Consider the following 14325-nt stretch of genomic DNA (forward strand, 5'->3'; position numbering starts at 1 on the left):
AAGTTACAAAAGGATCTCATAGATACCCTGTATCCGTTCATATATTCAGCGTCAAATTGATCTGGGTGACCTTTGCATGCTATTCCTTATCTGTTAGTTTAGAGAAGATTATAACCCATTTATTTTGTTTTGGCTGAACGCAGAAACTTCACACTTGCTATGGATAATAGATCATCCCACTTGCAATCCAGTTGTATTATGAATAGGAACAAAATGAATGTGAAAAGGTAATTCAATAAAACATCCCTAAGGAGAGTTCGAGTCAAAGCACACACTTGCAGGTGGCAGAGTGTTATATTTCAGGGAAATGCTCAGCCTTTGCTGAAACTTGCAACTTATGGAATAGACACTACAATTCTTATTTCTTTCCAGAAAGGCTTCCAGGCAATGAATGTGCTACTTAACATCCTTAAATGATAGGAGACTGATTTTTGGTTTGATTTGATTTGATTTATTATTGTCACATGAATGAATGTACAGTGAAAAGTATTAATTCTTGTTCGTTATAGAGACAAAGCATACCTTTCATTGAGAAGGAAAGGAAGAGTGCAGAATGTAGTGTTACAGTCATAGCTAGGGTGCAGAGAAAGATTAACTTAGTGCGAGGTAGGTCTATTCAAAAGTCTGACGGCAGCAGGGAAGAAGCTGTTCTCGAGTCGGTTGGTACGTGACCTCAAACTTTCGTATCTTTTTTCTGACGGAAGGACGTGGAAGAGAGAATGTCCAGTGTGCGTGGGGTCCTTAATTATGCTGGCTGCTTTGCTGTGGGAAATGTAGACAGGTACAATGGACGGGAGGCTGGTTTGCGTGATGGATTGGGCTTTGTTCATGATCCGTTGCAGTTTCTTGCAATCTTGGACAGAACAGGAGCTGTACCAAACTGTGATACAACCAGAAAAAATGCTTTCTATGGTTCAGCTGTAGAAGTTGGTGAGAATCGTAGCTGTCATGCCAAATTCTCTTAGTCTTCTGAGAAAGTAGAGACGTTGGTGGACTTTCTTAACTATAGTGTCAGCATGGGGGGACCAGGACAGGTTGTTGGTGATCTGTAAAGTTAAAAGTTAAAAGGAAAAGTAAACAGTGATAGTCAGCAACAAAGGAACACAATGCCACAAAAGCAGCCGGTCAGGCATTAAGGATGTAAGAAATAATCTAACTTCTGGAGTTTCACTCCGTTTACTTTTAGTAGAAGATAACAACAGTTTTTCCTCAGGTAAACGGATGGATTGAGTAGAAATTGTATAAGTGCTATTGCTGGTAAATAGCAGTCATAAATCTTTATTCCATTGTCATTTCCCATTGCCTCTTATTCACGCCTTTTGCAGCACAGTGGCACAGTCATTAGTACTGCTGCCTCACAATGCCAAGGAACCAGGTTTAATTGCCAGCTTGGGTGGCTGTGCGGAGTCTTCACGTTCTCCTCGTGTCTGCATCGGGTGCTCCGGTTTCCTCCCACCATCTGAAAGACGTACTGGTTAGCTGCAATGGCCATGCTAAATTCTCCCTTGGTGTACTTGAACAAGTGCCAAGTGTGGAGGATTTACACAGTAACTTCACTGCAATATTAATGTAAGCCTACTTGTGACACTCAGAAATAAACTTTAAACTGTTTTTTCTCATCACCATGCACTATTAGCTTGTCCCTTTCTTTTGACATGAATAGAATGTTTACTGTGTCCGACATTAAAGAAAATGCTGGTTAAATCAGTTAAAATACTGACCCATCATTCTCCACCTCTGCAGTGTAATATAATGGCTTTATTCTTAATTATTAATAAATTCTTTAGAGAGAAATATCTATCTTCAAAATAGATTCAAAATGTAAGAATCATGGAACCTTCCAGCAGAAGAGACCATTTGTTTTGTCCTATGTTTCCTGGCTTTTGAACTGATGTTCAATTTAGTCTCACTGAGCAGTTGTTTCCCCATAACTTTGTAACAGTAAGAAGTCTCACAACGCCAGGTCAAAGTCCAGCAGGTTTATTTGGAATCACAAGCTATTTGCTTGACCTGGTGTTGTGAGACTTCTTACTGTACCCAGCCCAGTCCAAAGCCAGCATCTCCACATCATAACTTTGGAAAATAGTCCTCTTCATATGCATGTTCCAGTGGAATCTGATCTCGCCAAGCTTTGTGTGTTCCAACATTCAGTGTGTGCATAAACATCACATTTGCACTTTCATTCTTTTGCAAATTGAAGTGAGTTAAAGTTACACTTAACTCATTAGTTACAAGTAATGCTTACATTAACACTGCAATGAGGTTACTGTGAAATCCCCCTAGTTGCCACACTTCAGTGCCTGTTTGGGTCAATGCATCTAACCAGTACGTCTGTTAGACTGTGAAGAAACCGGAGTACCCGACGTAGACACGGAAGCAATGCAAGCAGACACGGGAAGAACGTGCAAATTCCACAGACAGTGACCGCAGCCAGGAATCAAACCCAGGTCCCTGGCACTGTGAGGCAGCAGTGCTAACCACTGTGCTGCCCGCCTACTTATTTTAAATTGTGCATTTAAAATTATTACATTAATCCAGCTCACTCACTATGAATTTTGCAGGGGAGGCTGTGGCATAGTGACATTGTTATTGCACTAGTAAACACAGTAAGAAGTCTCACAACACCAGTTAAAGTCCAACGGGTTTATTTGGTGGTAGACACCACTAGCTTTCGGAACGCTGTTCCTTCATCAGGAGAGTGGAGAGTTCTGATCCCAAACGGGGCATATAAAGGCACACACAGTTTACAGAATACTGATTAGAATGCAAGTCTTTACAGCTAACCTGCTATTCAAGTCTTAAAGGTGCAGACAATGTGAGTGGACTAGTAACCCAGAGACCTACACGGTAGTGTTCTGGGGACCCGGGTTTAGAACATTACAACGCAGTACAGGCCCTTCGGCCCTCGATGTTGCGCTGACGAGTGGAACCAATCTAACAATCCTCTAACCTAAGCTATTCCAATGTTATCCATATGCCTATCCACTGACCATTTGAACGCCCTGAAAGTTGGTGAGTCCACAACTACTGCAGGCAGGGCATTCCACGCCCTTACTACCCTCTGAGTAAAGAACCTACCTCTGACATCCTTCCTATAATTACCATCCCTTAACTTAAAGCTATGTCCCCTCGTGTTAGCCATCACCATCGGAGGAAAAAGGCTCTCACTATCCACCCTATCTAATCCTCTGATCATCTTGTATGCCTCAATTAGGTCACCTCTCAACCTTCTTCTCTCTAACGGAAACAACCTCAAGTGCCTCAGCCTTTCCTCATAAGACCTTCCCACCATACCAGGCAACATCCTGGTAAACCTCCTCTGCACCCTTTCCAATGCCTCCACATCCTTCTTATGATGCGGCTTATAGTTTATAATTTGGGTTTGAACCCAAATCTTATAGTTTGGGTTTGAATCCCACCACAGCAAGTAGTGCAATATGAATTCAATAAAAAATATCTGGAATTAAGAATCTACTGATGACCATAAAACCATTGTTGTAAAAACCCATCTGGGTCAGTAATGTCCTTTCGTGAAGGAAATCTGCCGTCCTTACCTGATCTGGCTTACATGTAACTCCAGAGCCAGAGCAATGTGGTTAACTCTTTGTTTTTAAATTCCAATTAGATTTAAATGTTAACTTGTTTGGAAATCAATCATTTAATATATTTTTGCAGCTGCTGAGAAAATTATTTGTATTGTTGTGGTCAATGACCAACTTTAAAATTGAGATTTGCAAAATAAAACAAAAACTCCAGAACATTGAACTCCCTTCAATGCGGCTTCCTTACTTCAATAGTTTTTAAAATCTGTTTTTAGCTGAGAAGTTTTCCTTAAATGATATGTAAAACTGTGGCCTCTGAGTTTCACGAGGCCAAACCATTTACTCAGTAAATCTTATGGGGGAGAAAGTGGGGTTGTGGTATTGTCGCTGGACCAGTAATCCAGAGACCCAGTGTAATGCTCTGGGGATCTGCGTTCAAATCTCACCGTGGCTGATGACGAAATTTGAATTCAGTAAAAATCTGGAATTAAGAATCTACTGATGACCATGAAACCACTGTCGATTGTCAGAAAACCCCATCTGGTTCACTACTGTCCTTTAGGGAAGGAAATCTGCCGTCCTTACCTGGCCTGGCCTATATGTGACTCCAGAACCACAGCAACGTCTTTTAAAAAGCCCTTAGGCAATTATATGGGTGAGATGAGGGATATGGGCCAAACGTGGGCAATCGAGACTAACTTAGTGGATAAGAAAGTTGGGCCGAAGGGTCTGTTTCCATGCTATAAACCTCTTTGACTAATATGGTTGATTCTTAACTGTCCTCTGAATTCCCCATCAGTGGGAGCTAATGTCGAGGCCTGTGATTCTGCAAATCAGCTCCTGCCCCAGTTCTGCTGACAGGGGGATCAAATCTGTGGGTGTCTGCTCTGTTTCACGCAGCACTCTATACCTTTGTGGCGTGTGTTCACCCAGTACTGCCTTCTCCCAGCTTTGATAACCTTGACTTCTTATTTTCAGGGAGTTGCTACTCGCAGAGCCAGAAGAAACGCTCCATTCATTCCCGAGTGTATGAACCAGCCAGAGCAAGAAAGCTGGCTGAGCCCATGCAGGTGAGGCTGAGTCTGAGTGGCTTACAAAGCAAGAGGGAAGTTGTGAACGGCTTAAAAACCATTTGCGTGTTCTAATTTGATTTGATTTATTATTGTCACATGTGTTAGTATACAGTGAAAAGTATTGTTTCTTGCGCGCTATACAGACAAAAGCATACCGTTCGTGGAAAAGGAAGATCAACTTAATGTGAAGTAGATCCATTCAAAAGTCTGACAGCAGCAGGGAAGAAACTGTTTTGAATCAGTTGGGACATGATCTCAGACTTTTGCATCTTTTTCCCGACGGAAGAAGGTGGAAGAGAGAATGTCCGAGGTGCGTAGGGTCCTTGATTATGCTGGCTACTTTCCGAGGCAGCGGGAAGTGTAGATGGAGTCAATGAATGGGATGTTTGTTTGCGTGATAGATTGGGCTGTATTCATATAAGAACATAAGAAATAGGAGCAGGAGTAGGCCATCTAGCCCCTCGAGCCTGCCCCGCTATTCAATAAGATCATGGCTGATCTGAAGTGGCTCAGTTCCACTTTCCTGCTTTCTCCCCATAACCCTTAATCCCCTTGCCTATCAAAAACCTACCTACCCGCATCTTAAATATATTCAGCGAGGTAGCCTCCACCACTTCAACGGGCAGAGAATTCCAGAGATTCACCACCCTTTGAGTGAAGAAGTTCCTCCTCAACTCCGTTCCAAACTGCCCCCCCCCTTTATCTTGAGGCTGTGCCCTCTAGTCCTGCTGTCCTTTCTGAGCAGGAAGAACCTCTCCACCTTTACCCTATCCATCCCCTTCACCATCTTATACGTCTCAATAAGATCCCCCCTCATCTTTCTAAACTCCAATGAGTACAAGCCCAGTCTATTCAGCCTCTCTTCATAATTCAGCCCCCTCAACTCCGGTATCAGCCTAGTGAACCTCTGCACTCCCTCCAAGGCCAAAATATCCTTGCGCAAGTGCGGCGACCAAAACTGCACACAATACTCCAGCTGCGGCCTTACCAGTGCCCTGTACAGTTGCAGCAAGACCTCCCTACTTTTATATTCAATCCCCCTCGCTGGCCCAAATGGGCCAGCATCCCATTTGCCTTCCTGACCACCTGCTACACCTGTAGGCTGGGTTTTTGCAACTCATGCGCAAGGACCCCCAGGTCCCTCTGCACCGTAGCATGCTGCAGCTTTTTGCCCTGTAAGTAATAGTCCTTCCTACCATTATTCCTACCAAAGTGGATAACCTCACACTTGCCAACATTGTATTCCATCTGCCAGGTCCTCGCCCACTCGCTCAGCCTATCTAGATCCCTCTGCAGACTCTCCACACCCTCCGCACAATTTGCCGTTCCACCAATCTTTGTGTCATCAGCAAATTTCGACACTTTACACTCGGTTCCCTCCTCCAGATCATCTATATAAATGGTAAATAGCTGAGGTCCCAGCACCGACCCCTGGGGCACCCCACTAGTCACCAACCGCCAATCCGAATAGCACCCATTGACCCCCACTCTCTGCCTCCTATTTGACAACCAATCCTCTATCCACGCTAACACCCTACCCCCAACTCCATGTCCCCTGACCTTCTGCAATAACCTTTTGTGCGGCACCTTATCAAACGCCTTCTGAAAATCGAGAAACATCACATCCACCGGTTCCCCTCTATCCACCGCACTAGACACATCCTCATAGAATTCCAATAAATTCGTCAGACATGACTTCCCCTTAACGAAACCGTGCTGCGTCTGCTCTATCAAACAATTCTTCTCAAGATGCCTCGCTATTTTCTCCTTCATTACGGATTCAAGCATTTTTCCTACAACAGACTTTAAACTGACCGGCCTATAATTCCCTGCCTTTTGCCTGCTACCCTTTTTAAACAGCGGTGTAACATTAGCCGTTTTCCAATCTTCTGGCACTTCCCCAGAATCCAGCGAGGTTTGGAAAATAATCACTAGGCATCCACTATCACCTCTGCCATTTCCTTCAGAACCCTGAGATGCATCCAGTCCTGGGCACTTGTCCACCATCAATCCCGCTAGTCTGTCGAGCACTACCTCTTTAGTAACAATGATCTCATTCAGGCCCTCAACTCCTACCATCCTTCTATCTTTAATACCCGGCAAACTATTCGCGCCCTCCTCCTTTTGTAGCTTTCTTGCAGTCTTGGACTGAGCAGGAGCCATACCAAGCTGTGACACATCCAGAAAGGATACTTTCTAATATTTTTGTTGATGGCTCTGTTGGTGATCAGCATTTGTTCGAAGATTCATTCAGTTGATCTGGGCATCAGAGGCAAGACCAACATTTACTACCAATCTCTAGTTACCCTTAAGAAGGTAGCAGTAAGCCAAGTTCTCAAACCAATGGTAAAATATATACCCACATTGCTGTTCATTTGGGAGTTGAGTTAGATATGAGGTAGGGATGCTGACATTGGACTGGGATGGGCACAGTAAGAAGTCTCACAACACCAGGTTAAAGTCCAACAGGTTTATTTGGAATTATGAGCTTTCAGAACACTGCTCCTTCATCAGGTAAGTGGAGGTAGGTTCACAAACACAGCATATTTGCCTTTATATGACATGTTTATGAACCTACCTCCACTAACCTGGGGAAAGATCAGCGCTCTGAGAGCTCATAGAACATAGAACATAGAACATTACAGCGCAGAACAGGCCCTTCGGCCCACGATGTTGCGCCGACCAGTTTTTAAAAAAAAACACTGACCCACTAATCTAAACCAATCCCTTTTCGTCCATAAACCTATCCACAGATCTCTTAAACGCCCCCAAACTAGGCGCATTTACAACTGCAGCAGGCAGGGCATTCCAGTCCCTGAATCCTCATGATTCCAGATAAACTTGTGGACTTCAAACTGGTGCTTTGAAACTTCTTACTGAGTTAGATATGAACCACCTAACCAAACTATGAAGTGTCATCCCTACTACCCTGCCTCAGTGTTTGGTCCAGCTTTTGAAAGGGCCCCTTTACGGATATGGTTGCCATTGACAGGGCCTGCATTTATTGTCCATCCCTAACTGCCCCACATTTAAGAGGGCAGTTGAGAGTCAACCACATTGCTGTGGGTCTGGAGTCGCATGTAGGCCAGACTGGGTAAGGATGGCAAATTTTTTTCCCTAAAGGACATTAGTGAACGAGATGGGTTTTTCTGACAATCGACAATGGTCTCATGGTCATCAGTAGATTCTTAGTTCCAGATTATTTACTGAATTCAAATTTCACCATCTGTCACGGTGGGATTCGAACCCAGGTCCCCAGATCTGGCCCTGGCTCCTTGGATTACTACCAGTCCAGTGACAATACCACCAGGCCACCACCTCTCCATAGCGTGGTGTAACATTTCAATTTTCCTGCACTAGTCACCTGTGTCACCTCACAGGGAGCCCCTAATATTTTCCTCTAAATGGCTTGCCCCCAGCTAATTTATCTCTGAGGTTACCCAGCCGCTCAAACAATGGGGCAGATGATAACGTAGTGGTAATGCCATTGAATTAGTAATCCTGAGGCCTGGGCTCAAACCCTTGGCATGTGGATTCAAATCCCATCACTGGTGAAATTTGAATTCAATTAATAAAATCAGCAATGGAAAACTGGTCACAGTAATAGTGACCATGATATGATTGTTGCTCTTGAGGGAAAGCCGTCTATCACCTGGACCTGGTCTGGCTCCAGGAGCACAGCAATGCGGTTGACTCTTACCTGCCCCACTGAAATGGTCTCGAAACATAGAATCATAGAATCCTTTCTGCGCAGACGTAGGCCATTCAGCCCATCGAGCCTGCACTGACAACAATCTCACCCAGGCTCTATCACCGTAGTAACCCCATATATTTACCCTGCTACTCCCCTGATACTAAGGGTTAATTTAGCATGGCCAATCAACTTAACCCGCACGCCTTTGGAGTGTGGGAGGCAACCGGAGAACCCGGAGGAAACTCCACGCAGACACGGGGGAGAACGTGCAAACTCCACATACCCGAGACTAGAATCGAGCCCGGTTCCCTGGCTCTGTGACCTACTCAGTTCAAGGGCAAATAGAGATCGGAAACGAAACCTGGCCTTGTCAGCGATATCCACATCCTGTATAATAAAGAATAAATAAATCAAAGTGCTAAAATAATAAATGGCGTAATTCAGATTTCCTAAGATAATACCTGTTGAGCAGGCCCTTGTAATTTCTTCCTGCAATACTACTTTAATTAATAGTCATGAAAAATGAGTTACTGTATTGCAGCATATTCGCACAGCACTGGATGAGACCATTCAGCCCATAATGGCTGTGCCAACCCTTTGAAAGAACTTTCCAATTAAAAGGCTTGCACGTTCCCTGACCACCAGCTGTCTCATTCAGCCAATGAGGTACTGTTGTAGCTTCATAACCATGGCAGCTCACTTGTGCACAGAAAGCCTCTAAGACTAATAGCGTGATCACCTGTTTTTGTGACAGTGATTGAAGCCAGGACACTGGGGAGAACTCACCTGTTCCTCTTCAACACTTTGCCGTGGGGTCTTAGATTCATGCAAGCAGACACATCAGTCCCCGGTTTTGCTATTTTGTCCAAAGGTCAGCACCTCTGACAGTGCAGCACTCCCTCAGTACTGCAAAGGGAAGTTAGTCCCCAATTTTCACGTCCAAATCCTGGAACAGGACCTGAACGCAAAGCCTTGTGACTTGGAGGTGAACAGAGGCTGACACAGCTCAGTCCCACTCTCTCATCCCATGACCCTACATTTTTTTAAATTCCTTTTCACATTTTTGCCCGTTCCCATTCCGAAAGTGTCCATGCAGTGTATTCCAGGCCAGAATAACTCACTGCAGATGAAGCTTCTCTTCATCTCCCTCTGGTGGCACCCCCAGTAACGGACTGGTAATGAGATCAACAGAAACAAGGCCCCAGGCTATTGGCAGAGATTCCTTGTTAAATGCAAATCACATATTTTGGGCTGTGAACCTGCTCCTCCACCATCCACTATGGCAGCATGGTGGCACAGTGTGGTTAGCACTGCTGCCTCACAGCCACCAGGGACCCCGGTTCGATTATCAGCTTGAGTCACTGTCTGTGTGGAGTTTGCATGTTCTCCTCGTGTCTGCATGGGTTTCCTCCGGGTGCTCTGGTTCCCTCCCGCAGTCCAAAAAGCATGCCGATTAGGCGTATTGGACGTGCTGAATTCTCCGTCAGTGGACCCAAACAGGTGCTGGAGTGTGGCAACTTGGGAATATTCACAGTAACTTATAGGGATCTATAAATAATGAAGGGCATAGATCAGCTGGATAGTCAACATCTTTTCCCAAATGAAGGGGAATCCAAAACTAGCTGGCATAGGCTTAAGACAAGAGGGGCCAGATACAAAAGGGTCCAGAGGGGCAATTGTCTCCCTCAGAGGGTGGTGAGTTTCTGGCTGGCCAGCATTTATCACCCATCCCTAATTGCGTTTGAATTGAGTGGTTTGCTAGGGCAGTTGAGAATCAACCACATTGCTGTGGCTCTGGAGTCACGTGTTGGCCAGACCAGGTAAAGATGGCAGATTTCCTCCCCCAAAGGACAATAAAGTAAAGAGGTTTCTCCTGAATTTCATATTGGATTTATCAGTGACTGCTGTACTGATGCGCTTTCACACTTCATTAGAAGCACAAAAGGTATTTATTAATAAGAACTGTGGAGCAGTACAGCAGCAACATAGCTGCCCCTAGTCCCCTACATGTCTGCTGTCTAAGAGAGGGTTCCACCCCCTTGGGGCGATTAGCCACTCTGCGTCCCAGTTGGTCACCCAAACCAGGTGACTCCTACTCGGCTGTGTTGCCCTTAAAGGGACAATCACCACAAATCACCACGACTACCTTACGTTGTTAACTCCTTAGGTTTGGCCTCGTGCACAAGTGGAGGCTTGTGGTGAATGTCCCTTGAAGGGCGAGACTTCTTTCTCTTTGTCTCTGTCTCCCACTGTCAAATTAAAAATTGGAAATATGACCTCACTCCTTTCCCGAATTCAGTGGATTTAATGACTCAGCAATCGGGAAACCAGGTTTATCACATGGGTCCCTCAGGCGATTGAAACACAAATGTTTCTCGTTATGTTCTTATGTCACAAGATCCAGTCACTGAGGTGGTGGAGGTGCTGGTGCCAGCTTGCTGCACAACAAACACAATCCAAAATATGTGGTAAAAGCAACATACCGCAGATACTGAAATCTGAAAGAGAAACAGATTTGGGAAAACGTCGGCAGGTCTGATATCACCTGTGGAGTGATGAGCCATTCCTGTTCCATTGCTTTTTAGCAGGAATCTCAGGGTGACCAGGAGGACCGAGTGCGGTACTTGCTGAGGTTCGGAGGCAGGGACTACCTCTTACACCTGGTGAAGGCACGGTAAGCACTTCTCTGACTACAAAGGGACAGTGACACTGGGATTGCCGTTCGTACTCAGTCAGGCCTGCCTGTGACCCCACAGACCCACTACAATGTGGTTGACACTTAACTGTTGTCTGACGTTGCGTAGCACACTGAGTAGACTGGGGCTATATTCATTGGAATTCAGAAGAATGAGGGGAGATCTTATAGAAACACATACGACTATAAAGGGAATAGATAAGATAGAAGCAGGGGAGTTGTTTCCACTGGCAGGTGAACCTAGAACTAAGGGTGATGGCCTCAAAATCAGGGGGAGCAGATTTAGGACTGAGTTGAGGAGGAACTTCTTCACACAAAGAGCTGTGAGCCTGTGGAATTCCCTGCCCAGTGAAGCAGTTGAGGCTACCTCATTGAATGTTTTTAAGGCAAGGAGAGATATATTTTTGAACAGTAAAGGAACTAAAGGTTATGGTGAGATGGGAATCATTGGATATGACATACAAGTACCTGGTCTCAACCCAATAGTCATCTGATTTCAACCTTCCAAGGAAGGAGTTGTCCACCACCAACAGGTTCAGGACCAGCCATGGTCCCTGCTTGGCCAACCTCCACAGATGGTGCATTAGTGCCAGATTCCTGCATAACAATGGGAGAAAGAAAACTGTCACATCACAGGAGAGTATCCAATCCATAGACTTAATGGGGGTCCTAACCATGCTCAACACAGCAGGACCGGAAGAAACTGCATGGCTTAGGGACTTTGCATTCCAGAGGGTCATTTATGGCACAGAAGGAGGCCATTTGGCCCATTGAGTCCATGCTCTCTATGAAGCAATCCAGTCAGTCCCATTCTCCTACCTGATACCTGTAGCATGTCAAGTGCCATTCCGATTTTGATCTGAAATCATATTTTCTGCTTCCATCGTGTGCAGGGTGTTCCAGATCATTCCCACCTGTTCCAGAGACCGGAGTTTGATTCCTGGCTTGGGTGAATGTCTGCGAAGAGTTTGCGCATTCTCCCCGTGTCTGTGTGGGTTTTCCCTGAGTGCTCCGGTTTCCCTCCCATAGTCCAAAGACGTGCGGATTAGGTGCTAAATTGACCCTTGGTATCCCGGGATGTGTACGTTAGAGGGATTAATGGGTAAAATATATGGGATGACAGGGATGAACCCTGGGTGGGATTGTTGTCAGTGCCGACTCGATGGGCCAAATGGCCTCCTCCTTCACTGAATGGTTTCTGTGGTTTCTATGGCTCAGTTATGTAGGAAAATTGCTTCAACCACATGAGAAGGGGGGGTGACCGCAAAGGAGAGTTTGAAAGGAGGAGGAGAGGGGGTAGACCACACAGGTTCAGGGAGGGCCCAGGTAGCTGAAGGCTTAGCCATCAAGAATGCAGTGATTGAAGATATTATTTGAAGACACTGAACGCCATCGAGTTAAAGGAGAGACAGAGAGAGGAGATGAGGTAAATAAAGAAGTAATACTTAGCTAAGACCAAGACTGGGATTAGATCATCAGAAACTTAGGGAGGTTCCACTGTTTTGTGGTCGAAGGCAGATTGAGTTAGACTGGCAAACGGATGTATCTCGGAAAATTACGAAACTCTTTCGCCTAAGGAAACACCCACATTGGCGCCCTATACTGAACCTGATGCACTGTAACTGCCCACTTGCCCAATTCCAAGCTTGAGGTTGTTTACAGACACACACTGGCTGCAATGCTAGCTTTCAGGCACAAAGGGGGAAGAACTGATTCTTCATTTCCACCAGATAGAATAAAGTTTATTTCTTAGCCTCACAAGTAGGTTTGCATTAACATTGCAATGAAGTTACTGTGAAATTTCCCTGGTCGCCACGCTATGGCGCTTGTTCAGTTCAATATACCTAACCAGCATGTCTTTCAGACTCTGGGAGGAAAGCAGAGCACCCGGGAGGAAATGCACGCAGACATGGGGAGAACATACAAACTCCACATAGACAGTGCCCCAAGTCGGGAATCGAACCTGGATCCCTGGCGCTGTGAGGCAGCAGCGCTAACTACTGTGCTCCCCTGCCGTCCCAATGTATTTACCCTGTTAATTCCTCTAACACTCAGGGCAATTTAGCATGGCCAATCAACCTAACTCACACATTTTAAAATACAAACTATTTAAAAATGGAAACTATAGTGGAGATAATATAATGGCCGGGCTGGTAGGACTAATGTTTTTATGTGTTGATAAGCTTGGCAACATGGTAAATAGATGTTTATCCAGGGCAAGTTGGCAACATTGGAAGATAGAACATCAAGAGTTTAAGTAAAGTCATTAAAAATTCAAACGAGAAGATGGAGGTGTGAATTTCACAATTACATTCGAAAAGATGAATGAAGATAATTAGGAGTGACTTCTAAGAGGGTTAGTTCAAATAAGAGAAGATTAAGATGGAAGAACAATGGGTGGGTTTTGCAGCAACTCACCACATGTTGTGTGACGGCAGAAGCAGCACTTCTCTGACCAGCAGTAGGATCTTCTGGTCCCCCACCACTGTCAATGGGGCTTCCCATTTTATGGATCAGGAAACCCGTGGCAGAGGTTTGCCGTCAATGCGTCCAGGTAATCCCACTGGTCAGAAAATTCCAGATTTTAGTCCAACCGATTTATTTGATAATAGACTCAGAAGCTTTCGAGGTTCCCCTCTTCGTCAGGTGAATGGAGAGTTCTGGTTTCAGACATATAAAGCACAGACAGTTTAGAGATTACTGATTAGAATGCGAATCCTTACACCTAACCTGCTGTTCAAGACCTGCCACTTCAGGTCTTGAACAGCAGGTTAGGTGTAAGGATTCGCATTCTAATCAGTAATCTCTAAACTGTCTGTGCTTTATATGCTCTGTCTGAGGCCAGAACTCTCCATTCACCTGACGAAGAGGGGAACCTCGAAAGCTTGTGAGTCTATTATCAAATAAATCGGTTGGACTAAAACCTGGTGTTGTCAGACTTTTTACTGTGTTTACGCCAGTCCAACGCCGGCAAACCCATATCAGAAAATTCCAGCCAGCATATCAGGAACAAATTTACCCTGTGCTACAAGTTAAATGTTTTTGTGACTTCAGTCCACAGCAGGAGGCTGTGTCAACACTAGACAAGCTGTGTTTGGAGAAAAGCCTGTTTAAGGAACCAATCTTTCCATCCTAAGTCTAAACAACTCCAAAAGATACAACTGCCCAGTGTGGTAACTGTTTATGGATTTTGCGTACAGTTTTAAAACCTATGGGATTTGGAACTGTGCAAATTTAAAGATACAGTGAAACCCCAATTTTACCCACCCTGATTTAATGTGAATTCGGATATAACGCAGTGAATCATTGGACCCTTTTTTC

General features: G+C 44.9%; 1 protein-coding gene and 1 long non-coding RNA gene across 3 annotated transcripts in view; one reads left to right on the top strand and one right to left on the bottom strand.

The window, feature by feature from the left end:
* The window catches only part of LOC145346458 (disintegrin and metalloproteinase domain-containing protein 12-like), a 49777-nt gene that overhangs the window by 2172 nt on the left and 33280 nt on the right, over nt 1-14325 (top strand). Inside the window, exons 2-3 of one of the 2 annotated variants that reach the window (XM_080193867.1) lie at nt 4521-4612; nt 10898-10983. In XM_080193867.1, coding sequence (XP_080049993.1) covers nt 4521-4612; nt 10898-10983 — 178 coding nt within the window. Of the gene's footprint in view, nt 1-4520; nt 4613-10894; nt 10984-14325 lie in introns of both variants that reach the window. The other variant, XM_080193780.1, reaches the window with a different exon arrangement.
* LOC145346553 (uncharacterized) lies at nt 555-13654 on the bottom strand. Its single transcript, XR_013887711.1, has 4 exons — nt 13423-13654; nt 11473-11601; nt 8593-8696; nt 555-1046 (listed from the first exon to the last, which is right to left on the bottom strand). It is a non-coding gene; the product is annotated as an uncharacterized LOC145346553 (long non-coding RNA).

This window comes from Carcharhinus amblyrhynchos, chromosome 1 (genome assembly GCF_965287045.1).
Source record: "Carcharhinus amblyrhynchos chromosome 1, sCarAmb.v2.hapA, whole genome shotgun sequence".
Lineage (NCBI taxonomy): Eukaryota > Metazoa > Chordata > Chondrichthyes > Carcharhiniformes > Carcharhinidae > Carcharhinus > Carcharhinus amblyrhynchos.